We start from the raw sequence: 26284 nt of genomic DNA, 5'->3' as shown, positions 1-26284 counted from the left end.
TGACCGCCGCTAGCATTACGAGAAGTGTGCTGGCCTCAAGAAAACCCGAACAATAACGCAAGACAATTGTTGAAGCTCCTCTCGGTCTTGCAGTACGGTACAAGGCATTTGGTACAACTAGTCGCCCACCCAATACCTTCCTACGCGGATATCTTCGGGTCTGCTTCCCAAGCCCGAGCCCCTGACGCTCTGGTCGTTGCCTTTTCGGCATCATGCGTTTTCTTTGCTTTTTGTCTCTATTAGCGGCATCAGCATCGGCGCAGTACTTGGTTGAGAGCTCCAGCTTTGGACAGAATGATCAGTAAGCAGTCACCATGAATCCGCAGTTTATGTGTGTTGATCGCGTGACAGAATTTCCTCGAAAAATGATGCAGTAGCTGGCTGGCACACATTGGGGGAGGGACAAACTCCTCAGCTGGTGCGTATGGAGAGATCCGGAAAGTTTGTCATGCTCGTCGACTGACGGAGACAGTTGTCTGATAAAATAATCCTGACGCCCCCATACCCTGGCAATCAAAGAGGAGCTCTGTGGGCAGATGCCATGTAGGTGTAGCCTCCATTAAATGCATGATGATTCTGCTAACGTTCTCGTTAGGGTCTCACAGTCAGAGTGGGTTGCCGAACTTGAATTCCGAGCCACAGGCCCTGAACGAGGAGGCGGAAATTTACAGTTATGGTACGCTAAGGACGGTCGGATGAATATTGGAACGTCGAGTATATACACCGTTGGCAATTTTGACGGGATGGTTCTGGTGATCGACCCGTATGGTGGAAAGGTTTGGTTCTCTCCACGGAACCAATGCCTATACATGCTAAAGTCGCTAGGGTGGAGGCATTCGGGGATTCATGAATGATGGCACTCTCGACTACAAGAATTACCATTCAGTAGACTCACTGGCTTTCGGCCACTGCGATTATTCCTACCGAAATCTAGGTCGACCGACCAAGCTTCAAATCAAGCAGGAGGGCAACACGTTCGAGATCATAGTGGACAACAAGCTCTGCTTCTCGACGGACAAGGTCTATTGCACATCTTAGAGTCTTTCTACAATCATTGCTGACAGCGTATGATAGGTCAAAATGCCTCCTGACTACTACTTTGGTCTTACGGCTGCCTCGGCTGAGACTGCGGATTCCTTTGAGGTTTACAAATTCAACCTTTTTACCTCAAGATCGATCACTCGAGAGGAGCCTCGCCGTGCGCAGCCTCCCCCAGTGGGACAGCCGGATAATCGTGGCAATGCACCACCGCCTGAGACTCAGGCTCCCTCAACTGCCCCGTCAGACGCTCAATTCAATGACCTCCAAAGCCGGTTACAAACAATGGCCCAATCAATAGACAGCTTGTTTCAAGAAGTCAAGCAACTTGCTGAGAAGTCAGAGGGCAGACACTTAGAGCTTTCACGTAACGTCATAGCCGCAGACAGGCTCAGTTCCATGGATCAGAGATTACAAGGCATTGAAAAGACCGTTCGCGACTATCAAGGACAGTTTTCTAGTTTACAGAGCACTCTCAAGGATTCTCACAGCAGCCTTGTGGAAGGGTTGCCCAAGCATATGAGTGATAGTATGTATTCGCTAACACTGCCTAATTGTAGGCCTCTAGTTATACTGCGAAGCTAATTCGAGAACAGTAATTACCACGAAAGGGCCCCGAATGGGTCTTTTGCTTTTCGTCTTTCTGGGATGTCAGGTCCTACTCGCTGGCTCCTATGTCATATATAAGCGACGGAAGGCTAACGGACCGAAGAAGTACTTGTAAATTAGAGTGAAGTACGTACCAGGAGGAAATTCATCCATACAGGCCAAAATCTCACGCTCAAACTCCGAGTCGGAATCCAGAGTTGCTGTCGATTTGCTCGCCGCTTTCCCACGTTCTCCAGACGCATCTGATCATGTCAATTGACTACTTTGCAGTGGAGGTGGGGTTCTTACCGCGCTCACTATAGACCGATGGAGTGTAGAATCCGGAATCTTGGCTGAGAATGTCGTCCTCGTCTCCTTCGTCAAGACTTGTGACCACCTTAAGGAAGTATTCGCCGTATCGGTTCGCGTCGCCTTCGTCCTTGACTTTCTCCCCAGCCTCTCGCGCCTTCCGCTTCCATTTCTCACTCATAGACTCCACAGCCTCGTCTGGTGCGTCGGTCTCAGGTGTCTTAGTAGTTTCGGACTTCGTGACCATGCCATCGCCAACGGCCAAACCCATAGTCTCGATCTGTTCTGCCAACGAATCGAATTTCTCGCCGAGGTCTAGGCTCTGGAGACGCACAGGACTGCTACCGCTACCATCATCAATCCCCTTCAACGTCTCGTACATCTTTCCTTCATCCTTCATTACTTCGACCATGCTCTTGAGTGCTTTTTCGATATCCGTTGGCTCGCAGGTAAGGTCGTCCTCCGAGTTCTCAGCTGCAATGTCTGATCTGTAGATGTTGTGCCCTTTCATGGCAAACAGCAAGTCTTTGCCCCAACGTGCGAGCCACTTCATTTCCAGCTCATACCGACGTTTCTTGTCGAAAAATGCATCCGTCAACAGCAGGTTCTTGCCCATCTTCATCCTCGCAACGTTATCGCCTCCGATCATACCCAGGAACAGAATTAAGTCATTCGGCTTGCGGATTGAGAAGGTGTTGTCACGGTATAAGATGTTCTTCGCATCATCCAGGCATTTCTTGACCGCCTTATCCTTGGACGAGCACAGCGCCAGCAGGATGTTCAGCTCCGGCTTCTTCCTCAATCCGACATTCTTCACGACTTTGCCGTTGACGTAGTGGTAAGGAACGAGCTCCTGGTGGACCACAAGCACGAAGCCTAGCACCTTATTCCTCACTTGTGTTGGCAAATCCATGAATCTAGAAAAGGTTCCCATGTCACGCACTTCCTCAGACACGTCCTCTGGATCTCCTCCCTTCAAGGCGTTTTTCTTCGCCTTCCTGTTCTTGTTCTTGTTCTTTCTGCTTCCCTTCTTATTCTTCTTCTGACTCGCCTCCTCATCCTGATCATGCGTCGAGACCGAGATCTTTTCATCCTGGCCGTGAGTCGAGATCGATCCTTGGGTTTGCTCCTTCTGCTTGCTTGATCGCACGAATTCCCAGAAACCTTTATCTTTCAGATCGAGATCTTTGCCAAGCGAAGGCGCTGCCTCTTCTGCCTCTTTCTCCTTCCTCGCATTCCTGACCATTGCGTCCCATCGGGCACACTCCTCGTCGATCTGTTCTTCGCTCATGTCTGTCCCGTCATCCCTCTTTAGCCAATTTTCCGGACCCTGTTCCTTCCATCTCTGCAGATCTGATTTGGAAGTATCTTCTTTGGCTGTGGCCTTGACTTGTTCGGTTGCTTCTTCTTTAGTCATCACTACTTCGTTCGAGTCTTCTTCAGCCGCGAGATCTTCTTCGGAGGCATCATGCTTCAAGCGGTTCAGGATGGCCACGCGTACCTCCTCGATCCACCAGTCTTGTTCGGTGACCGACTCAACTTGGATGTTATTCTCGACGATGGTGTTGATGAACTCAGCAACGGTAAAATATGTTGGATCCTTGGCGTTGGGGTCAAGTGATTCTTCAGCTGCTGCGGTGGACCAAAGCATCGGAGGTGGGTCGGAGCATGGTTCAAGTGGACATGACCCAAGGTTTTCAGCTGCGTTGGCATCGAAGAGAAGCTCTCCGGTGGGATTGTCAGTGCTATTGCCGGCTATGGAACCTTCTTCCGCAGTCGTAGCTGTGGGAGATCCGGTGGGGCTGGCTGACTCTGGTGCAAACATGAGGTTGCCGAGTGCCTCACGAAGAGCCTCGGCTTTTGGGTTGCTCTCTTCAGGCGCTGGTGGCGTGAGTAGTGATTCGGTGTTGTGGAATGGGGCTGTTGCAATGACGAGCCTATAGAGCATCTCGGAAAGTTGATCGTCGAAGCCCAGAATACTGATGAGATGTTTGACGCGTTTTGGATTCACATTTTGCATAGTCTCGTCGGAACTGCGACCTGCGGATGCAGACTCTGCATGGGCACTTCGACGAAGCATGATAGTAGATTGCGTTGGGTCGGAAAGCGAGAAAGAACGGTGCTGCTGTATCTCGGCCTGCTGCGCGAAGGTGTTAGAAGCAGTATCGTCTCCGACGTTGTGCTGAGTATCGGGACTGAGTTCCCCTGAAGTGGAAAGTGAGAATGGACTGTGCTCGCGTTGCTGCTCTATGTCTGTATGGATTGGGCTAGAAAAGAAAGGCTTCGTGTTCTCATCCTCGACGCGTGGTGAGTTGAATGTTGCGCGAGGATTGGGCCCGCGTCCCTCCTGCTGCTGCTCCATAGTGGAGTGCTGTGATGCAGAGAGCAAGAGTGGCGTACTCTCGTCTTCGTGATCAAGCTGCATTCTGATACTCGAGCGTGATAAAGTAGAAGACGAGAGGTGAGCACCCTCGATACTGGGCTGGATGGTGGTGTTTGACCCTGGTGAAATGGAATTTGTGTGAAATTTGCGTCCCTCGACCTGCTGCTCCATGGTAGGGTACAGTGGATCAGAAGCTAAGAGCGGTATGCTCTCATTCGCGGCAGGCTGTTGAGCCATAGTGGTTTGACAATGAAATGGGAGCAGCAAGACGTGTTGAAGTGAGGGTTATGATTCAGGATTTGTTTTGAAATGAAAAGATGAGTCAAAGGGGAAACAAGCTGTCTTGCTTAGTCGTCGCCGAGCAACTAATCTTGTTTGCTCTCTACAGATTCAAGCATCCTCGCCGGCGCCAAGCTGACATGGCTGTGATGGGCCACTAGCCAGACAGCTGCTCACGCCAAATGACAGCCTCGATACCGGGCTCATACCCAGGTGCAGCAATCCAGAAGAAGAAATGTCTAATGGCACTTACTTATTTAATATATTTCCTACAGACCCTTAAAATAGCAAGATAAAGGGCAAGTCACAATCGTGGTGAAGAGAACGCGATTTAGAGCTTTATGGAGTGAAATATTCGGACGACGTGAGGCGGATCGCTAGGTATGTTTACACACTACTAAGCGAGGCGCGGCTAATCAGTGCTCCCTGCGGTGATTGATTGGATTCTTTTAGGGGGAAAGATACCATTTCCATGGCAAAGGGACCACGCCCTATACCTCTGGTGGCTCAGGATGCATCTCATGCTTGCATGGAATCTGACAGTGGTTCTCTACTATCCTCAGGTCTTTGCAAGCTCCTAGACCAATTTTATTGATGAAAGCCAACGACTAGCTTTCTCCTACCCTTCGGATGCTCGCTTATCTTGCAGATATCTCTCCTCTCTTGCGCCAATGTTTTCCTAGCCTTCCCATATTCTTGTTTCCAACGCGTTCCATGTATGTTTATGTGAACCTAGATAGTATTATGATCTTTAAACACCATGTCAACAGCCAAATTCTGGGATGAGGTGAATGCGGTAGTTGACAGTTTTGACTGACCGTAAAAGGTCTACGAGAATCCAAAGAGGTTTGTATGCACATTGAAGACCGCCTGCAAACCATGGGGTCAATTCAAGGAGCGTCAGGACCTAGTAGTGCTCTCCATGTTGGCTTGCTGCTCAATTAGAGACGTCATCCGCATCAGAGCTCAGAAAGGCTCCAAGGCAAGGTAGCAATTTGTGTTCTATGCAATTGATCCAGGCCAAGAGCTTCAAGCATGAGCTTTGGGAATTCTGCCCGGGCAGAGAAAGAGCGACATCAGCAGCAGCAAATGTCAGAAAGCGTTGCACACCCAAATCGAAGAGTCTCACTTGAGTATCTAAAGACATGAGGTTTTACGATACAACAACTCTGAGGCTATGTAAGCCTAGTCATCAAGCCCCTCGTGAATATAGTAGCTATGTGCAAGGTAATCATATGAGTACACTATCAAATTGCTAATACTTGCAGATGCATCGTGAATACATATCCAATCCATTCCCTTAACCAACCCAAAAGCGTATCTACGAGATGAGCTTCGTCCATGAGACTTTGGCCGCATCATCTAGGCCTCGTGCCGTCAGGCCCAACACTTCTTCCCCCCTCTCTGACTCTCTTTTCAACCTTATCCCGATGCAAACGATTCTTCAGGTGTACCTCAAAATTGTTCACACCTGTCTCAGGACCTGGGGTGTACAGCTTTCCCGGACAATCGAGGCACTTGATCCTTGGGTAATACATGAATTTCGTATCTGGCGGCGAAGGCTCGTTGGGCCCGTTAGGCCTTAGGCTAATGGGCATGTCCGTCACAGTCGAGACTGCAGTGTAGCGCATTGTACCCTCGAAGAGGTCATCAGGGTATGTGATCTGAAGCTTCGATAGGGCTTGGTGAAGCCAGGAGGGTGGATCAGGCTGCAAAAATGGATCAGCGGCTGAGGGACTTCGAAATACTACTTGACGAAATAGAAGGGGAAACACGGCTTACCATGGGGTGCTCCGGGGTGGGTGGACCGACAGCGTCCACCCGCCCAGTTTGTGCCGCGTGAGGATGGAGAGGGTTGACTCCATCTCTCTGTTCGGCTGGGCTGCCATGCTGACGTGTCTGCTGGTGCTGTTGTACACCGGGTGTCGTGGGCGGCCCCATTGTGCCAGGAGCTGGGGTGCCTCGTCCAGGTGTTGCACTCGAGGACCGTTGATGAGACGACTGTTCAAGAGGCGTAGGTTTAATTCTGCCCTTTTGATCTCGCATGAATTGCCTCAATCGATCGCGATGAATCCGAAGCTTGACGATGAGCGAAGGTGGCGTATCGTCGACGCTCTCTTCCCGGTAGTCTTTGCCACCAAACCTGCGACCTGAGGTTCGTGTCTCGTGGTGATGTAGTATCGTTGTTTCAGGGGTTGCAGAGCGCCCTAGTGCGCCTCGCATAGCGGCTTGGGCTACAGTTGCTGCGCCTCTCATTCCCCTTGTGCGTGCAGTACCAGCAAGCAAGTGTGCTGGAATTGCAGGTGAATCTGGAGCTGACTCATCACTATCCGACTCATCCGAGTCGTCAATTCCGTCTTTTTGACCATAGCCAGGACGCCGACCTTTTCCGGAAGCAGCAGCAGTTCGCTTGAATATCATACTACCCTCCAGAGTCTCTGCTGCACCTGGAAGGACTGATGACACGACCAAGGTTCGTATTGTCCGCCGACGATCTTTCAAATCTGGCAAAGCAGGCCCACCACGTCGGTTGACTGATCGCTTCTGCCGGCGCTCTTCTCTTGAAAGTGAAAGTTCCGTCTTTTCTAATTCTACTTCGTTAAGTTCGTAAAGATAAGGGGTGAATTCCTTGGCTGCTTGATAGGGACGGAACGGCGACTGCATCGGGGATGGTAAAAAGCCGGCTTTCAGTTCCTGGTCCTCAACGGGCCGTCCATCGAAAGGGTGACCTGTTACGAAGAGACTGCGAGTAAAGAGCTGGCTTTGTTCTCGAATTGAATGTGCTATTGCTGTTGTGAATTCGCCGGCCAAGGAAAGATCTCGAGTCATTTGTTCTGCAAACAGCTCCGGAGAGTTCAAGGGACTATTGATCTCCCACTCAAACTGGTCCACAAGTGTGTGCGCGCCAATAGTGATATTAAGTTTTATCGTTATCCGCATCTCGTCATCCTTGTATGCATTATATGGCAGATGAGGGTCCAGCGCCTCTTCTTCAATGAATATATGAGGATGATAATCCTGTATTTGTTCCTTAAGGCTCGCGCTGACTTGTTGCACTAGAGGTCCGCATTGTTCGAGGGGCAGCTTGAAGTCCTCGACAAGCTGTTGTGCGAACAAATCAGGAGGTGTCACTCTATCGTGCAGGTTCCAGGTAAAAGTATCCCGAAGTCTTATCTTGTCCCACTCGATATCTAACCTAATGGGCACGAGCTCATCAAGCTGCTCTGACTGTTTCGCAAGTTCCTTCCTCGGCACACGTAACTCCCGGGTCTTCTTTCCGCCAGCTCGCTTGCGTTGAGCAGGATAGACAAGAGTCATGCCCTTTCCTTGATTGATGCCGTTCCCGAATTTCCCATACTGACCATAGCCAGGACCATAGATGGCAGCTGGGTTGATCAAGTTGGTGACTGGTGGATCCAACCATTTCGGTCGCGCCTCCCTATGAAGGTCTAGGTAAGCCTGTTTCCCTTCTCTGACCTGCTCGGCATCAAGACCGCGTAGAGCCATGTAAAAGTCCGCCTCATCCCTTTTGAAGTCGTGTAGTTTATCCATCTCTATGCCATCATACATCCTTGCGTCAGTGTGGATTAGGGCGCGATTGACGTATTGGTGCAACTCGACATTTTCGAGCCCCTCGGCATTTGGGTCATTGGGACCCCTTGGCTTCAATATCCTGTCGTTGTTTCGACACCTTGGTGATCTGAGGATTCGCGTGCCGGATCGGGAACGTTTCCTGGTCTGCACCATGCCATTTGGTATCGTGGCGGACCCGTTAGCTGCGTCGGACTTCTCTAACATGACTGCTCCATCAGTTGCCGCGGAGAGACCTGAAGCCGCCATGATGGCTTTTGCCTTTTGCTTCCTTTCCTGCATTGGCTCCGCAGACTGGATTCCTTGTGCAACACCATTGGGTTCGAAGCCATTGCGCAACTCATCCTTCGTCGCTCTAATGACTCCATTGGTTGAGGCCGCATTGGTAAGCTTCTCTTGGGGTGAGGGTGTAGCAGATGGTGATAGTTGAGTGTTGGGGGACGGCATGGTGGGTCAGAGGAGGGAGATAGGGGAGGTAGGCACACGGAGGCTTAATCATCGATAGAGATCGGCAAGCATCACTATGGAATGACACGGTGAGTCAGCTCCATAATGAAAAGAGCAGAGAGCGATATACGGGGTGGATTGATAGGCGCGCGCGACATCCCCGCCTTCTGGATGAGAGAAGAGGGTCTGAGGTCTTGAGCGAGCCAGGGTGAAGCAGCATCATCGCCGAGCCACGACGGCGAGGTGGAAATCATCACCAAATGTGAACAAGGGACAGGGAATGATAGCAACGTACCATGTAGTGTACTCAAGAGGCGCAATAATCGCGTCGTGCGCAAGGTCAGATGCAAATAATCCATATTATTGCGAATCGGCTCCGGCGTGTTGTCTACCTCCCACTTAAAAGCCTAACGCTACTGCTACAAGTAGATTGGGTGTTGCCTTATAGGGCTGGACCGATTGATTGAATGCCACCAATAGGTTATTATACCATAGCCAGTGAGCTTCCACGTCCCATTATTATTATTTTCTCTTTTTTCTCTCTTTGTTACCAAGTTTTGCCTGAACAGCCACGCTTGGTGTCTCCTGGAGATTCTTCATGTTAGGCACCGGAACATCCATTGCTCTTCTTCTTCTGCTTCTGCTTCTGCTTCTTGCTCGCACTTCTCGCCTTGCTCTCACCTGCTGACCACATTCCCAGCACCGGCACAACGGTGTACGAGTACCTGCGCATTGCCGCAGGTACTAATAATTCCTTGGTCAACATGGGAGGCTCAGTGCCCGATATTCCTGGAGTCAAGGCCGAGGGGCCCCTTCTGACCACCCTTCGCGCCGAAGTTGCAGAGCTACTAGATCGAAAATCCCCAAACTTTCCAGGCGCTCAGCCTGTCAGTTTCGCCGCGCGACACATCGCTGAACTCCAAAAGCAAGATTACTTTGTTTGCGAAAAGTCTGACGGCATACGATGTCTGATGTACCTTACATATGATGATCAACCCGAAGGTCGAGTACAAGTGACATACTTGATAGACCGGAAGAATGATTATTGGTACGTGCCCGGCCCAATCTTTCCCAAGTCCGTCGACAAGCCGTATGATTTCCACGTTGCTACAGTCTTGGACGGCGAACTTGTCAACGACACACAAGTAGATGGATCAATTCGGATGAAGTACCTCGTGTTCGACTGCTTGGTCCTTGACGGCAATCGCTTGATACATCGAACATTGGACAAGCGGCTTGGGTACTTCTACGAACACTTGGACAACCCACTGCAAGCATTTTACAAAAAATGGAACGATGATGCGGCGGCGCTGCCGTTTCTGGTGGAGCGCAAGAAGATGGAATTAGCTTACGGCATAGAAAAGATGTTCAAGGAGATTCTGCCGAACTTACCTCACGGCAACGATGGCTTGATCTTCACCTGCAAGAGCACTCCGTATCAATTCGGCACAGATCAGCACATTCTCAAGTGGAAAAGCGAGGAGGAGAACTCGATTGATTTCAGGATGGTCCTTGGATTCCCAATCATCCAACCAGATTCCGATGATGATGATGATGATGATGCAGACGAAGGTCCCTATCCCGATTACAGCGCTCTGCCTGAGATAGAGCTTTACGTCAACGGGGACGGGGATACCGATATTCCATTCGGTAGAATGCATGTGGATAACCCTGAGTGGGAGGACATGAAATCGTTACAGCAACCTCTGAATTGGCGGATCGTGGAGTGCTCTCAGGACAAATCGAACCAATGGAGATTTTTGCGATTTCGAGACGACAAGAAAGAAGCCAATCACATTAGCACAGTCAACAGTGTTATGGAAAGCATACAAGACAATGTATCGAAGGAGCATCTTATTGGGGTAGCTAAGAGCATCAGAGATCATTGGAAGAAGAGAGAACAGCCTGCGGTGGTGAGGAAATAGGATGAGTCCCAATGGCCGTCTACCCTATGGCCGTCTCTGCTGATCTTGGGTGGAGCATTGCGAAAGCGACTGTTATGACTGCCGAACCAACGCCGTAATCTTTAGAGAATCGAGCTGGCGATGATACTACATCATGGGTCCTGAACCATCGTGGGATATCAGTACTTGGTCTGCAGAGCTTTATCGTGAATTGAAAACGTCCAGTAAGTTGCTCTGTCTATACGCGTGCCATCATCAACTACTGATAGCTGTTCCAAGAACAATGCGTAATCTGGCTCATAAACAGGCTGTCGAGCATCAAGGCTGAACATTCGGAGGTGCTGGACAAGGCAGAGTTCGGGATTTGGGCGTAGGCAAGTCTGGTCAAAGTTCAATAGCAGATAAATTTCTTCATTTCCGCAGTACCTTAGCCGCGACATTTCTAGGCAATTGGTGTCACCCATTGCAATAGTTTCTGCAACCGCCGTAACGTAGAACAGAACCATTACAGCATGGCATCCCCAAACCCCAAAGCCAAGCACATAGCAGTCCTGGGGTAATCATTCACAATTAAGCCGTCTTCCAGTGTTTCCAAATACCTGTATTGACACTTTTTCGCGGTCCAGAGCAGGCATAACGGGTCTTCAGACAGCCCTCTATCTCCTCGATGCGGGATATCAAGTCACCATCATTGCAGAGTATGTTCCTGGAGATGAAAGTGCGCACTATGCTTCACCCTGGTACACCACTCCTCTCATATCGTGCTCAACCTCCCGTAGGGCTCGCGGCAGGATTGGCGGTTGATTCTCACGTAGGGCCGGAGGGCAATGGCGGACTCACGCCAAGGCACACGAGGCAGAGTTGCAAGGGTGGGACGCAGAGACGTATAGGGAATGGATGGATATGGTGAGGAGAGGGAAGGGGACAGAGGCTGGATTAGGGGGTGCGTACATTTCGGAGTAATTACTTCCTTTTCTACGCCGAATTCTGGATTGAAAGACATGTTTCCGGAGTAGAAAGCTCTTTCTACTCCCGAGACGTGTCTTGCAAGCCTGAATTTTGCCTTTGAAAAGCAGTGCTGACTCCGAAACGTGCGCAGTGAGTTGACTTCAAATTGTTCTAGACGGCCAACTTTGGGAGGACTGGAACCCTGCGCAGTTTTTCCAGGACATCACACGGCGATGTATTTAGAGGTGTTAAGCACTGGAAAAATAAGAAGGTCATGGCTGATATCTGGTGTATCAGATTGTCCCGTCTACTCTCTACTGGTACGTAGAAGTTGCATCTCTCGTGATCATGTTTGTAGCTGACTACAACATAGGTCCTCTTCAGCCTCTGAGATTAGTCCTCAATTATGGTGGCGCTCAATCGTCGAGAATTTCAGCTATCTACCAGCAAATCAATTTCCTGAAGGCATCCAATCAGCAGTAGGCTTTACAACAATCTGCATCAATGTTCCCCGCCATCTCAATTATCTTCTGTCCACCTTCCTTGCCATGGGTGGGAAGCTTGTCAAAGCTCGTCTGCCGACGGACAAAGGACTTCCAGGAGCTTTGAGATTTGCGGCCTCTTTGGCGATGAGTCAAGAACCACATGAGAGGCTCATTTGTGTGAACGCGAGTGGGTTGGGAGCGAAAGCGCTGGTACCGGATGATGCTATGTTCCCTGTGAGAGGACAGACCGTGCTGGTGAAGGGGGAGGCGAAGTATGCAAAGACGATGAACGAAAACAAGTATGTTATTCCACGACCGGGAAGCGGGACGACGATTCTAGGCGGTACTAGGGAGGTTGGGAATTGGTGAGTATTTCGATGTTGAGGCCCCGTTGAACAGCTTTGACTCCGCGTCAGGAGCACCGAGGTAAGCAACAAGGCCACGAATGCGATTCTGGAAGGTTGCAAAAGCCTGGCTCCGGAGCTGTTGGAAAAAGACGGATCATTCGAGGTCTTGAGCGTCCAGTGTGGTCTTAGGCCAGCAAGAGAGGGCGCCCCGAGAGTGGAGGCCGAAATTGTAGACGGGATATTCAAAACAGTGCATTCGTATGGTCATGCTGGCGCTGGGTACGCCACTCCGTCGAGAGACTTGTTGCGGAGTTTCTGACTAAGATCATAACAGCTATCAGAATGCGATTGGCAGCGCCAGGAAAGTTGTGCGATTGGTCAAAGGACTAGACTTGGAGGCGAGCACGTCGGCGAAGCTTTGAGAAGGTAATTGACGGAGAATGAGGTACTGCGGGATTTTCACATCGTAGACACGTCACCCACGACAACTTGATGATCAGAATTGTAGATTCCACACTCGAATCGATTTGGGAGAACAGCGCACCCCTCCACAAGCCACCACCTCTCTGGACTGCCTCTCTTAGAATTACTGTTGGCCAAATTTGGTTCGTCCCTGTTCACGAAAATGAAGTCGATTCTTTTAAGGTGTTTTGAATCGAATCCAGTGAAAGTATGGATCTCTCCGTAGCGTTTATTCTCAGAGACCATCATTTGCAGATCGGCCATTGGAGATGTTGAACTAGTCATCTCATTGTAGGCTTCTTGTTCAGGTTCACTGTTGAAGTCGCAAGAAAAATAGGTGGGCTCTGTCCGTGGGGGACCTGGTCAGTGAACAGTCATATCTGTTCCAGTATGATTTTTGCCGCCTCTAAGCGTGACTTGCTACCTTGGTCATCGAGATGAGTATTCATAGCAACAACGGTCTTGCTGGTGGACCGATGCTGGAACACAGCTATAGTCAAGATCCTGGTAGAGGCAGCATCCCAACGCTTAGAGGGACGGTCTTACCCAGATTGCGGAGTCAGCATTGCTTGTTCGAGGTAGGTAATGGAGTTGCAAAATATTTTTAGGGCCTAGAAAAGTCCTCTTGCTCCCGAAACATGTTTTGCGACTCGGTTCCAATATCATATGGGAGATATCAGCTTCGAAATACACGTACCTGGCGTTCTACTGAGCCACTTTGTTCTTTGTGTCTTCAGCTCCTACAAGGATTTCGGAGTCAGTATTTTTGCCTCAAGACAGGCAAGGTCCCGAGGTGAGACAGCTCAGAGGGAGATCAAGAGGCGCTTCCTCTCGGAATATGTTTTGTGATCCGGAAATGGCCTGCAATAGGGTCGTTCCGCTCTAAGAATATACAGACCCAAATTTCAGGTTTATACACTGTATTCCAATTCGCCGTCGGTATCGCCTACTTGAGAGGGTATAACGAGCCTGAAAAACATGTTTCGAGAGTGGAACTTTCCGATATAAATCTCGAGACTCAAGACATTGTCCAAAAGAGGAAACACTGGATTCCGAAAATACGTACAGATGGGGGAGTTTTCTCCAGCTTCTAGCCCGTCATCGCGGCCCACACCCACAAAGGCTCATGCCTTCTTCTTGCTGTTGAACCTGAAAGAATACCGACCAACTACTGATGCATTACTTCCCACAAGCATATGAATGATTCTTCACAGTGTGCTGTATTGAAAGAGAGCTCATTGATGAGACGAAATTTATGAACACCCCATTTTTCTTCACTCTTAAAGGATGAATTAGTAGCGTAACGGATGTTGTGGGTCAACAAACGGATTGGCAGAGGCTCGTACACCTTCATTATGCCGAGGGTGAAGATTTGAAAGTGGAGGTGAAGTTGGAGTTGAAAGGGTGGGAGTACAGAAGGAGTAAAGCATTAGGGTTCAAACAGCGGGCAACGGTAGCCGACACAACGGTCAACCCACCGACGAGTTAACATAAGAATTATGTTTCCCCACTCACGCGACATTCAATTATTGTAAATGTGAACGGATTATACATCATAGTTCTTGGATCTACGACTGGCAAGTCGCCAATCATGGCGGAAGATGCGGCGGTCGGTACGTATACGATTTCTCACGTATCGACTCGAGGTTTTGCATATTGTTTGTCCTGGCTAACAAGTAATGACCTGGCAGATTACACGCTGAACAATCCCGATACTCTGACGAAGTACAAGACAGCCGCTCAGATCTCCCTCAAGGTTCTAGAAGCTGTTACTGGTAATGTTCACTCGCCATGCTTCGTCTGGGATTTTTGTTGATTGTAAGTGAAGGATGGTGCCTCGAGGGAGAAAAGATTGTCTCCATATGCGAACGCGGAGATAAGTTCCTGGCGGAAGAAGTTGGCAAGGTTTACAAAGGAAAAAAAATCTCTAAAGGTCAGAGAGACCCAATCGCATTACGAAAGAGATATTGCTGATGTTATATCCTTCAGGAATATCTCATCCCACGACTGTCTCTCCTAGCTCTTACATTACTCCATACACTCCACTTTCTACAGATGCCGAGGAAGCGCCTACATCATTAAAGGCCAACGAGGCGGTCAAGATTCAATTGGGAGCCCAAATAGACGGCCTCGGCACTATCGTATGCGACACGATCATCATACCAGGAGAGGCCAATAAGGATGACAAACTACTCGGCCGGGAAGCTGATCTGTTGCTTGCTACACATTACGCAAATGAGCTTCTCCTGAGGCTCATGATACCTCCCGGCCTCCTAGCTTCTGGGACAGATGAGGAGAAAAAGAAAGCAGCATCGATAAAGCCCATCACGCAGTCGAAGATGACACACCTTCTCGAAAAAGTAGTCAAAAGTTACGGCTGCAACCTGGTTGAAGGGACCACGTCCTGGCTGTTCGAGCGAAATGAAATTGAGGGCAAAAAGAAGATTGTCCTTTCTCCCCCATCAGACGGCGGCAAGGGCGAAGGGGTTCCTGAGATTGGGGATGTTTGGGGCGTGGAAATGGGTGTTAGTCTGGGTACCGGCAAGATAAAGACGTTGGAAAATCGCCCTACGCTACACCGGAGAACCACCATCACTTACCAACTCAAAAGACCGAGTTCTAGGCAAACGCTTTCGGAGATCGTAAAGAAATTTGGGACTTTTCCCTTCAGCTTGAGGCAGCTTGAGGATGAAAGAGCGGCCAAAGTTGGTGTGGTAGAGTGTGTGCGATCAAATGTTCTCCGACAGTATGAGGTTGTAGCAGACAAGGACTCGGCTCCTGTCGCAAGACTTTTGACAACAATTGGTAAGTCTTAGGTGAAATGAGTAAGTGTGTCAAGAACGATAAGCTAATAAAGCCAGCCATCACGAAGAATGGGATCGTCCGTTTGAGCGCACCGCCAGCCCCAAGCTTGGAACAATACAAGACGGAGAAGAAAATCACCGATGAAGAAATCCTAAAGATTCTTGAGCAGCCTGTAGCACGGTCGACCGGGGCAAAGGGTAAGAACAAGAAAAAGAAGAAGAAGCCGGCCAAGAAAGCAACAGAGGAGGAAGACGAGGACTCCAGCGATGAGGAGTGAACGATTAACGCTGGGAAGCCCAGCATCTGGCGAGCATGCCTATCAGTAGCTGGTTTTGTTCGTCTGGAAGTTGAATAGGTGAATAATCCTGACCCCGAACCGAGGGATAGCACAGGCAGCGTGATCAGAGGGTCGTCTTCTTTTCCAGCATCTTGGTAAGAGATGTGAGCTAGGATTTCCTCCCAGGTCCGAATGCTTACTAGCCAAGGTGCAGGCAACAGATAGCTAAAAGCAAATGAAGCCATGTTCATCTCACTTCCAGCTTCCCTACTGCAGACATGACTTAACACTTGCATAATAGTGAATGACGGCACGAGCTCTTAATAGAACATTTGCTGGTTTCGTCCTCTGGTCTGCCACTCAAACACATACCCCTTTATTGGTTACAGAGCAGACTGGCAACCCTGACTTGATATTCCCATCCCCCCTCACACCTTTGCAATCTTCATCAAAACCATCAATCACATCTTTAGACAATAAGTATCCTCATCGTTGTAGAAAAGGAGGTTCAGAAAACAGTTTGTGAATTCCTAAATTAGTTTGAGGAATTAATCCCTGCCGAAGCCGAACCTCAATAATCTCAGACACCACGCGCATGACACCGCGATATATCCCCTAAGATCAGCTGCCTACCTAATAACACTTGCGGTTGTGAGTATCCATCAGCTCCACAAACTCTCTATGTGATTGTCATGTACTAACACTTCACAGGTCGGCATTCCATTCTCCGCCAACTCGATGGCTTCTCAAATGGCCTCGTCAAGGCACTTGCGGAGGTCTCGAATGTCAAGCCCATCGCACTCCTCTACGCAACACAACGTGCATGTGAAAACTGAAGCCCACGTAGGCGACTTGAGTGGAGACATGGAAGAAGAATGGACTGAGCCACCTCTACGAGCACCAGCACCCAGCTTTGAAGACTACAAAGGGCTAGAACGGCATGGTGTACTGGAGCATATGGCCCCTCTAGGAACTTTCCCAGGTCAGAAGGTCAAAACGAGACTGAAGCACCACGAGCCTACGCGGAGAATAGCACATCTAAAGAATGGGGAAGCAAGAGGGGCAAGGGAGGAGGTGAACACTCCAGAACCGGCACCACCAGTTGGAACAAGACGCTCTGAGCCCCGCAAAACCGAAGAAAGGCTCGGGAAGGTCTCATCATCTCGAGAAAGAGACCAGGATAACGACTACAATCCAAAGGGTAGTGCAAAGACTACGACGATTAAGGCAGCCTCAACACAAGCAGCACCTCTCGGAACCCCAACCTCACGCACGGGGGTCGGACAAACACGGTTACAGCAAATAGTTGAGTCGGCTATCGACCGATCACGAGAGCTTGGAGACCCTGCGCTCGGTATCGCTTTGAAGCAGCTGTATGAGGAAAGCCTGAGGAATAGTGTGGTAGCCGACCTTCTTGAAGCTGTGCTCTCTCAAAAGCCAACGTCGCAGCAAACTGCTGAATTTCAGAGCTATATCAAAGCCGCGAGGAAGCAGATTAGAGCTACTGATGATCCAGCGAAGCAGTTTAAACATTCAGCATCAAAATCAATTTCGAGGTCTCCAACTGCCAAGAGTGCCAAAGTGGGTGTCACACGCCACTCTGGTACCACAAAGGACCGAGCCAGTGCGCCTGTACTCAACAATTATGCTCCCATTTCCAACAATCGATCTTCGAAACCAAAAAGCACTGATATGGAAATGAATGGAACCCCCTCCAAAGACGAGCGCCCCTCGAAACGAGTAAAGCGTTCGAAGAGTGCATCAAGTGACTCGTCTCTCTCGTCATTGGATTCCGCTGTCGAAGACTTTGCTCCCGCCATTGAATTATCAATGCCCAGCGGAGCTAACGCTGTTACTCATCAAGGACTGAACCAAGCTAAGCAGAAACCCGCGATGGGGCCAAGATTAGGATCGTTCTCTACGCGACCTATTGATCCATCTGTTAGGAAGCCCATCACCCAACCTAGCCATCTAACGCCGGAAGAGCTTAGTGCGAAGCGTAAGGAGAAATTGACGCAGAATTACCAAGACTACGTTGTTGGACACAGCAAGGTGCGAGCAGATCCAAACCCAATAAGACAGCCCCACTCGACTGCTCCTTTAGCCGTGTTGTCGGCGGAAGCACAGCAAGCACGATTACGAAATGGTGTCAACCAAAAGAGTAGAAGAGATGAGCCAGATTACCTCGACTCCCCAACATCTTCTTCTTACGGCGAACTTCTCATTCCGCCGCCGCCAGGTGCTTCCAGAGGAGCCACTCCGAATCAGTTGGGTCGTCCATCAAAGGGAGTTAAAAAAGCTGCACGAATCAAGATGTCGTAAGTACTAGAAATTTCGGCCGAGTTCTATTGTCTGTAAAGTTTTGAAATTGTATTGTTCTGCGCTGAGATCACATTGGATGTTCGTGAGTCAACATCGGTCTATTGTCAAACTTTTGGTCTATTGTTCCGCAACACCAGCCCCTTTCCCTTTCTTCTGCGCTCCAAATGTTACACTTCAAAATGTTTCATCACAGCATTTTTCACGTCACAGTTGTACCTCGTCATCCATACATACCACGACAGTTCGTCCACTACTACATTTTTAAATCTGCGCTGGCCGCAGTATCTTCGTTTTCCTTTACTCCATCCACTATTCTGTTTCCAAATTTCTCTGCAGATATCGCATCTGATTTGTTAAATATGGCTCCCAAACGCAAGGCGACTGACGCTGGATCGTCAACTAGTCCTCTCAAGAAGCGCAACGCTGTTACCGCTGGGATCGGTCGCGCAGTAGAGTCCGAGAGCAATGGAAACGCTTTCGGTTATTATGGTCGCAATGATGATAGAGAAGATGTAAGCAAACCCAGTCCTCCATTCCTTTGCCCATCGTGCCCTGATTCGCAGCTCCAACTCACATCGTACTACATCCTCTCACCTTTCAATGCGCTCCGATGTCCGCAGCAGAGCACACGTATTTTGGCTCAGGATTAAAGGCTAATCATCACGTAGAAACAGAACTCGGACGTCTGCACATCCTGTGGTGGCCCCGGTGAGCTGGTCTGCTGTGAAGGATGTTGGCGCGCCTTCCACCACTCGTGCTGGGACCCCCCTCACGGTAAAGAAAACCTTCCCGAGGGCGACTTCTACTGTTATAAATGCCGCGATCGTCGCAACTTATCACCGAACGCAACACCGCCCGGAGTCTTGGGCGGACTGTTTGGTGACCTTGTCAAGACAAATCCCGTGGCTTTCAACCTTGCCAATCCTGTCAGAGACTACTTTGAAGGGGTCAAAACCGGGGAGGAGGGCGAATACGAGGAGGCTAGCACCGTCAAAGCAAATAAGTAAGCACATCTCCCTCAAGCAAGACTTACATTGGCACAAAACACCTGACCATCATACAGAGCACGTGCTGGATACGAAGAAGTCGCCAACAATTTCAAGCTTCGAGATAGCAAAGACAACACGGTCATTTGTTTTCGTTGTGGCAAGTCTGCCCTAGACCACAATGAGCTTGTCGCATGTGACTATTGCAATCTATCCTGGCACCTAGATTGCATCGATCCTCCGCTTGCTGCTCCACCAGTGCGGCGCAACAATGGTCGACCTCGCTTTACATGGATGTGTCCTAATCACGTCGAAAACGAGCTGTCAGGCCTCGACCCTTCTCTTGTCAAAGGCTCCAATCAAGTTCAACCAGATAGCAGCCGCTCGTACAAGATTCGTCGCCCCAAGAAAGCGAATGTTGTCACGCCAGCTGTGCGTCGTGGCCTCAAGAACAACGGTCTCATCGAGATCGAGCTTGATGTTAGTGAGGAGGAGACCAGGATTGAGAAGAACGAGAAGGGAAAGGTGATTTATCGTTACCAAGAGAATGGTATCAAGCTGGACTTCATTCACAAGGCGAAGCTGTGAGTCTGATGACCCTTTTCTACAGAATCTTGCTAATGAAGGTTCAGAGCCCGCGAACAAGCGGCTCAAGCGAAGCAAACGCTGGCACCGGTTCAATCTCGCGCACCTACCACTATCATAGTCGCCAAACCACAGCAGGCATCGTTCGATAAGCGTCCTTTCTCTGAGCGCAAAGCCGCCCTGAACCTTGCTCAACTGGCTCAGTCTGATGCGACGCTCAATCCAGACAAGGTCAAGAACCTCATAGGCACACTCATTGTAAGCTTCTGACCACTGAAGGTTTGAGGTCTGGGCTGACAGACTTCTTGAACCAGGCTGAGGCACCCATTGGAGTCGAAACTCTTTACAATTCTGGAGATTCTGCCGACGCCGCTCCGAGTGAGCAGGAGAAGAAAGATTTGCAGGCATTGATTGAACTAGCTCGCCGCCGCCTTGATGGTAGCTCCTGAGCGGAGGTGGCCCTCGGTATTCTGTGGAAGCATTTGGCTGGCGTTATCTCCTCTTGGCTACACGCATGCATACAGGGTTGTGATATACCATCGGCTTCAAGCTCCTCAGGCCTTGCCAGCTCATCAGCATAGGTAGCGTGGTTGGTGTTGTGTTTACGGCTTCGGCCCATTCCTTCGTAGCCCCAGGGACTTTCACATACCGTTTAGAAAGATCAGATCTTATGGCGGCAGTCCGGCCACTTATCCTGTGGCAAGTCATACAGATAGCTCAGATCAATACATGCATGGAACTTATCGAACATCAGGGCATCACTAGCAGTTTCAAGGCATGGTGGAGGAAACGCCAGTCTACCAAGCCCACAATAACCAACGAATGAATTGGTCAATCAAATACTTAGATCTGGTAAATCGGAACAAAAGATCCAGCCTTCGCGCCGAATTGCATCTGGCCAGCAGCAACGTGTGCAATCCTGCTCGTCCTCCGCTATTTCAATACGTCCAAGAAACATACTGAATCTAATGCAGCGATGATGGAAGCAATTCGTAGTACAGAGTATCTCGAATTCGATTATTCTGAACAGCCATTCAGAGACTAAGCAGCTTCGCACGGCAAGATTCAAAGTAAAGACCTAGAAGGACTGCCCCTGGTCTTCTATGGGCCAGGCTCGCGGAGAGCCCTGCCCACCAAAGATATACCGACATCCTTTACCTTTGGAGGAGGACAGCTTGTAATCATCTGCGCTGATCAAAGTATCCTTCGTTGCTTCGCTCCTTCCACTTTTGGCGTTATCAAATCCATTTGCAGCCACCGCATTGCCGTGAGAAAAACCATGCCTTCGAGACGTAAGACGACTGACACTCGACCGTCTACTAGATCTATGGGGGACGGCATCGGAGTCACTGCTTGCCGCGATGTGGACGCTGGAGTCAATGTACGTGGAGTGGATGTTGGAGCTTGGACTCCTCACCGCAAAGGTTCGGAACGGGGTATCGGCTGCCGACTTTGGGGGCAAGGGATCACGAGACAGAGGATGCATTCCTAGGACGGGCTACTGAAGGTACGGCATGTCTATGTCTGGAAGCAATTCAGCGATGACGAAGAGTGGAAGGTGCGTCTTTCCTGGACGGATTGGTATAAACCTCAGGAATCCATGCTTGACGAGACCTTTGACATAAGCTATGCTCGATATTGATTGTATTTACAGCAAGAGCAGGCTATGTATGCAACGTGACATGAAACCCGAGTACTTATCCATCAACCTCCTATCCATTTGGAGAACATGCCGTAATATCCACAGGTAACGCCGGGCTAAGATCAACAACGTAACAACCCTCTTTCCTATCTACCTCCCTTTCGCGTGCTTCTTTCCGCCCCCCGCAATTAGAGCACCCTTCTTCGCTTTCGGCGAGGGCTTGGGCGAGGGTTTCGGAGTCGACTCATCAACTTCCTCTTCCTCTTGGTCTTCTGCTTCCTGCTCACTTGTGTCGTCACCGTTGACTTCCTCACCGTCTTCATACCTCCAAACAGCAACCCCTTCCCCCATTTCCTCGTCATCCTCTTCATCGCCCCTCTCTTTATACGCTCCGCCAGTCGTCTGTATTCTCCCACTCCTCCTCCGTTGACTTGATGGCACCATTTCCTCGTCATTCTTTCTCTTTGTCTTCTTTGGTGGCTTCATCGTAGTGGAAGCGGGCTTAGCTTTCTTCTCCTTGGGTAAAGCTTTTCGTGTTGGTATTTGCTTCGCACGTTTGCTATCCCTACCATTGACCTCGTGATCGCCCTCACTCCTCCGCTTCTTGCCCTGCGAGCGTGCAGCGCGCATGCTCAATTTCACCAAGCCCTCGACGCCTTCTTCAACGCCCTCTGGAAGGTAATTTTTCTCTGCGATCCGCTGCGCCTCCTCGTGATCCTTCAGCTCGGTATATAGGCTCGTTGGCAGGCGGACCTTGCCCGGCAGTGTTTGAATGTTCCAGCTATGTGCGTCTTCATATTTGCGGATGGTGAGTTGGGCCAGGTCGCTGAGGTGGTAGAGACTGTTATCGTATGCTGACGAAGGATTAGTAGCATCGCGGGATTGCTTGACCCGCTGTGCAATGTGATAGATTATGGAAAGATTCTCCTCGGTGGCGACAGGTTGTAAGTAGTAGAGCAGGTATCGCGCAAAATCGACAAGGTCCTCGGCTGTGTTATCATAATCAGGGTGGTGGGCTAGCAAAGAAAGTAGACGAGCGAAGACAGATTCCATAACGATATTCCCTTTGGATGAGGACTGCTGAGCTCTGAGCGCGTAGAAGGCTGCGGTACGACTGCGAATCCAGGTTGTATTATCAGATTTCAGGGAGGCGCTGGGTTCGAAGGCGAGGAGGAAGGGGATGGTATAAAAGCGCTGTGGGAGTTTCTGTTGGCCGAGGTACTTCTTCAGCCGCTGCATGAAGAAGGAGCGGACGTTGAGAACAGGGTCTTGCGCTACCAAGGCGAGGGCATTGAAGGCAGTAGGTGTGAAAAGGGCGTCTGTATGTTTTTTGGTGCATAATTTGAGGCATAGGCAGGCGGCGGTGAGACGAAGTCGAGCCTTATGTGCAGGTGGTGTGTCTTGGGCGCTTGAGACTTCTCCGTTCTTGGTGACAAGAGTCGAAAGAAGTTTGTAAACCGGACTCGCCACCTCTGCAAGGGTATCAGGCTCTGGATGAGAGCGGATGCGGTTCACCAGGATCTTCAGAGCCCAGCATTTTGCTTCGCATTCTGTTTCCAGGGTAGGTGACCATAAATAGGACTCTGAGGGTTCTGTAGATGACGTCCGGACCTGAAGTAGGACCTTTTCGATTGCGATGTCACTGATGGCATCGCTCTCTTGATTGGCCTGGTGGGGTGCAAGAAGCATGAACTGGGAGAGGGTGGCCAAACGAGCAAGAAATCCTTCTCCCCCGTACTCGAAGCCATTGACGCACTTGGTGATAAGATCTTTCGCCAAGAGCTCTTTCTTGTCCGAGGCGGTCATAATGATAGTGACCGCATGTTTAGCTGCCTCTGCTGGAGTGCCGTGAAGAGCGAAACTTGTCATTGCTTGTACAAATTTCCGATCTTGGGGAATCTCATCTGCGAATTTCAAGGCATAGGAAGCGCACGCCTTCAGATTATCTACTGCCCCCGCGTCATTCGTCTTCTTTGAATTGGGGGCTTCATCTTGGAGTATCGTGCAGATCTCCTGAACGTGAGCTTTCAGAATTTCGGGCGTTCGAGTGGAGATCTCTCTGAGCAGCTCATGAGCGGTCGCGGCCAAGGACTTGTCGTCGGTCCTTGAATACTCCATGATAGCTGCAACATGGCTCTTATTGTACACCAGGAGACTGACTCGGTAAAGAACGGGGATTAAAATGTTGAGGAGCTCCTGCGGTGCAGTAGCCGATTGTTCGATGCGCTTTGTGAACTCTTTCTACGAAGACATTTGCTTTAGCTACAAGCGATTCCTGGGCTTAGGGGTGAGACTTACTATAGCCTTAACCACAGTCCGATAATCACTTTCTGGCGCCATGCAAAAGCGTATCAGCTGATAGCTACGACGGTCGTGCATTTTCGCAAACTTCCACAGACTCTCCGCGGCTTTCAATGAATCTGGTAGCAAGTGTGCGAAAGTGTCAATAAGTCGTGCCATGTGTTCCTTTACCGGCTTCTCATTTTCGTCCATGACGCCTCCCTATAGCAGTCGTTAGCCAGAACCAACAGGAGGCTTGATGAATGAGCCTACATTGTAATCTTCACAGCGCTGCAGGTATGCTGTCATGACTTTTGCTAGCTGAGTTTGACGAGTTTGGATCGCAAAAAACACTTTCTTGGCCCTTTCATCGAGGTCTCTGACGAGTACGAGGATCCTCTCCGTCCTAATCTTATCAGGATCAATGCTGTCAATTTCCACGTCTCCGTTCGTCTGGCTCTCTTTGACCTTTTGCGAAATTCCATTTGCAAGCTTTGCACTTTTCGCCTTGACTGGCGGATAGCTCAGTGGAAGAAGTTGCTCATATAGGACGTGATCCAGCAAAACCATAAGATCCATATCATTAGCGTAATATGTGTCCAGTATTTTGGAAGGAGCTGCTCCGATGGTCGAAATCACCTGCTCGTCCGCAACCGCTACCGCTCCAGATGCAACGCCCCATAGACTGGCCAGAACCCTCATTGCCTCCACTCGAACAGCATGCTTACGATCACGCACTCTTTCTGCGAGGACTGCAAGCACGGATCCTGGCTTATCCAAGCCACCAGAAGATCCTAGCTTGAATATTACTTCTCGAAAGCTGAACGTTCCCACAACTTTCACAGCTGCTATACGTACTTTCTCTTCGGCGTCACCTAGCATCCTAGCAAGTTCTTTGATGAGACGATCTTCTTCTTGCTGAGCAAGGCCAACACCGCCAGCTGAAGTTGTCAAGATTCGTCCGAGGCCCGTAGTCCACACTGACCGAATTACTGGTGATTTATCGTGACTTCTTCCCAGGAAGCTAGCGTACGCCTGAGAGTATGTCTGAGGGAATGGCTGGGGGGAAGAAGGTTTGGTTAGAATGTTGCGATTGAGTGTTGACTCTGCTGTGTCGGTCAAGTCAAGAGGTGGAAACGCGGCCGGGTCCAGTATCGATGGTGGGGGCAACCCCGCCGCTCCTATGCCTGAGATAATGTCTCCAAAGGTTTCCGTAGCAAGAGAGCGTAAGTGCACGTTCTCAGCAGACAACTCAGCCTCCAATTGAGGAATCACATTTTGTAGTACCGTAGGACAGGCGCGCCACAACTCTCGGAGTAATTGATGGACCTTATGTAGCTCGTTGAGGTCCTCGTCTGTAGGACCATTCCCATTCTCCATATCAGAGTCATCCAGATCATCGCTGACTCTTCGATGTGATGTCTTCTTGCTCGAAATGTTAGCTGCCGAGGATGACGACGCGTCGACTATCACATCGTTGAAATATTGGCTGACATGTCTTGCCATTTTCTCCGGGGAAGATATACAGATTGTCTTTGCCATGGTGTACGCTGGCGGCAACTCCTTCAGTGTCAACGTTGACTGTTTTTCGTCAAGCGTCACAGCATGTTTCTTGCCCTTCCCAGCAGTCCCATTCATTGCGCGGGGATCTGTCCTAAGGAATTGGGCGACTATGACATCAATGATTTCTGAGGGTAAGGTTGCAGATTCGTCGACCATTGTCACCAGTATCGAAGTCATGTGGAATTCGACATTCTTGCCCAGTTGTTCTCCAGTCGATGTTTTGGTGGAGCCGGCCAAGATGTCGAAAAACGAGGTGAACAGGTGTATCATCAATGGCTCCGAAGACGGTATATCTGTGAGCAAGACAATACTTTTGACATCCGACAGAGACGTCAGGACGTATAGGTGCTGCTGATTGTACGCGTTCGAAGGGTCTGAAAGCGCCGGGAGGACCACGGTGACCAGCATGTTGAATATGTCCTGAACAAGTGTAAGCTGGAGCGCCCTCTATATCCGTTCCTCTCGCCATGTCTACTGACCTTCAGCTGTTGCCCGGTGTAGGGCGCATCTGGGGCGCAGAGTCTCAATATATCGACCAAACAACATGCCGTCCAAGCTTTGACACCTTTATCCTTGTGCGCCAGTAAATTTGGACTCGCCAGATCCTTTGCGACTTTAGTGAAAGAGTCTCGCTCGCTCTCGTCCTGCTCCATGTCCCTCATCTCCTTGTGCAGGGCTTGTAAGCGTCGCAAGAGGTCCGCAATGGCGATGGACTTCCCAGCGCGCCATGATAACTCTTCTCGGAACTGTAGGCCCGGCATGTTGTCCTGCGGTACATCCATGATCTCTGTGGCTGCGGAAGCCGCTGCTCTTGCGGGCATTAATGTGCCCCCCGCGCGCTATGTATTCGGCTCTCCTCCTTTCAATCCGATAATTATTGCATATCGGTTCTATAGAGCCTACTCAGTCCCTAAGGCTTTCGAGTTTTGAGGAAAGCGATGATGTGGTAGGAAATGAAATGGGTGTTATAGAATGCCTTCATCTACGACTTGGCGCGTCAGTGGGCAGCGCGTTCTTCCTAGGGCTGAACGGGACTTCGGTAC

The 26284-nt window shown here is 49.9% G+C and overlaps 9 protein-coding genes across 9 annotated transcripts; 5 read left to right on the top strand and 4 right to left on the bottom strand.

The window, feature by feature from the left end:
• Window positions 1-314: 314 nt before the first annotated feature.
• On the top strand, window positions 315-1762 carry HO133_010110 (uncharacterized protein; the record flags this gene model as incomplete). The annotated part of the gene is made up of 5 exons (XM_037300966.1): window positions 315-331; window positions 596-776; window positions 826-1020; window positions 1075-1567; window positions 1635-1762. 5 exons carry the CDS (start codon window positions 315-317, stop codon window positions 1760-1762), a joined length of 1014 nt encoding a protein of 337 aa, XP_037153783.1.
• Window positions 1763-1906: 144 nt separating this feature from the next.
• Window positions 1907-4555, bottom strand: HO133_010109 (uncharacterized protein; the record flags this gene model as incomplete). The annotated part of the gene is made up of 1 exon (XM_037300965.1): window positions 1907-4555. The coding sequence occupies one exon, from the start codon at window positions 4553-4555 to the stop codon at window positions 1907-1909; it is 2649 nt and encodes an 882-aa protein (XP_037153782.1).
• A 1400-nt stretch (window positions 4556-5955) lies between these two features.
• On the bottom strand, window positions 5956-8635 carry HO133_010108 (uncharacterized protein; the record flags this gene model as incomplete). The annotated part of the gene is made up of 2 exons (XM_037300964.1): window positions 5956-6306; window positions 6380-8635. 2 exons carry the CDS (start codon window positions 8633-8635, stop codon window positions 5956-5958), a joined length of 2607 nt encoding a protein of 868 aa, XP_037153781.1.
• A 764-nt stretch (window positions 8636-9399) lies between these two features.
• HO133_010107 (uncharacterized protein) lies at window positions 9400-10560 on the top strand (the record flags this gene model as incomplete). The annotated part of the gene is made up of 1 exon (XM_037300963.1): window positions 9400-10560. One exon carries the CDS (start codon window positions 9400-9402, stop codon window positions 10558-10560), a length of 1161 nt encoding a protein of 386 aa, XP_037153780.1.
• A 133-nt stretch (window positions 10561-10693) lies between these two features.
• HO133_010106 (uncharacterized protein) lies at window positions 10694-11646 on the top strand (the record flags this gene model as incomplete). The annotated part of the gene is made up of 6 exons (XM_037300962.1): window positions 10694-10763; window positions 10819-10909; window positions 11051-11095; window positions 11166-11279; window positions 11355-11482; window positions 11639-11646. 6 exons carry the CDS (start codon window positions 10694-10696, stop codon window positions 11644-11646), a joined length of 456 nt encoding a protein of 151 aa, XP_037153779.1.
• A 74-nt stretch (window positions 11647-11720) lies between these two features.
• On the top strand, window positions 11721-12741 carry HO133_010105 (uncharacterized protein; the record flags this gene model as incomplete). The annotated part of the gene is made up of 5 exons (XM_037300961.1): window positions 11721-11732; window positions 11785-11807; window positions 11861-12337; window positions 12389-12598; window positions 12654-12741. 5 exons carry the CDS (start codon window positions 11721-11723, stop codon window positions 12739-12741), a joined length of 810 nt encoding a protein of 269 aa, XP_037153778.1.
• A 37-nt stretch (window positions 12742-12778) lies between these two features.
• On the bottom strand, window positions 12779-14135 carry HO133_010104 (uncharacterized protein; the record flags this gene model as incomplete). The annotated part of the gene is made up of 6 exons (XM_037300960.1): window positions 12779-13140; window positions 13206-13322; window positions 13479-13521; window positions 13848-13871; window positions 14030-14058; window positions 14108-14135. The coding sequence occupies 6 exons, from the start codon at window positions 14133-14135 to the stop codon at window positions 12779-12781; spliced, it is 603 nt and encodes a 200-aa protein (XP_037153777.1).
• A 237-nt stretch (window positions 14136-14372) lies between these two features.
• HO133_010103 (uncharacterized protein) lies at window positions 14373-20205 on the top strand (the record flags this gene model as incomplete). Its single annotated transcript, XM_037300959.1, has 12 exons — window positions 14373-14394; window positions 14473-14556; window positions 14610-14714; window positions 14771-15586; window positions 15643-15859; window positions 16448-16514; window positions 16575-18181; window positions 18589-18697; window positions 18854-19188; window positions 19249-19755; window positions 19804-20014; window positions 20071-20205. The coding sequence occupies 12 exons, from the start codon at window positions 14373-14375 to the stop codon at window positions 20203-20205; spliced, it is 4215 nt and encodes a 1404-aa protein (XP_037153776.1).
• A 1343-nt stretch (window positions 20206-21548) lies between these two features.
• Window positions 21549-26023, bottom strand: HO133_010102 (uncharacterized protein; the record flags this gene model as incomplete). The annotated part of the gene is made up of 4 exons (XM_037300958.1): window positions 21549-23639; window positions 23697-23900; window positions 23952-25661; window positions 25721-26023. The coding sequence occupies 4 exons, from the start codon at window positions 26021-26023 to the stop codon at window positions 21549-21551; spliced, it is 4308 nt and encodes a 1435-aa protein (XP_037153775.1).
• Between the last annotated feature and the right edge of the window lie 261 nt (window positions 26024-26284).

The sequence above is a fragment of the Letharia lupina genome (genome assembly GCF_014066315.1).
Source record: "Letharia lupina isolate WasteWater1 chromosome Unknown contig_8, whole genome shotgun sequence".
In the NCBI taxonomy this organism is placed as follows: domain Eukaryota; kingdom Fungi; phylum Ascomycota; class Lecanoromycetes; order Lecanorales; family Parmeliaceae; genus Letharia; species Letharia lupina.
Note: the sequence above shows the minus strand (reverse complement) of the source record. Positions and strands in the feature narration are given on the sequence as shown.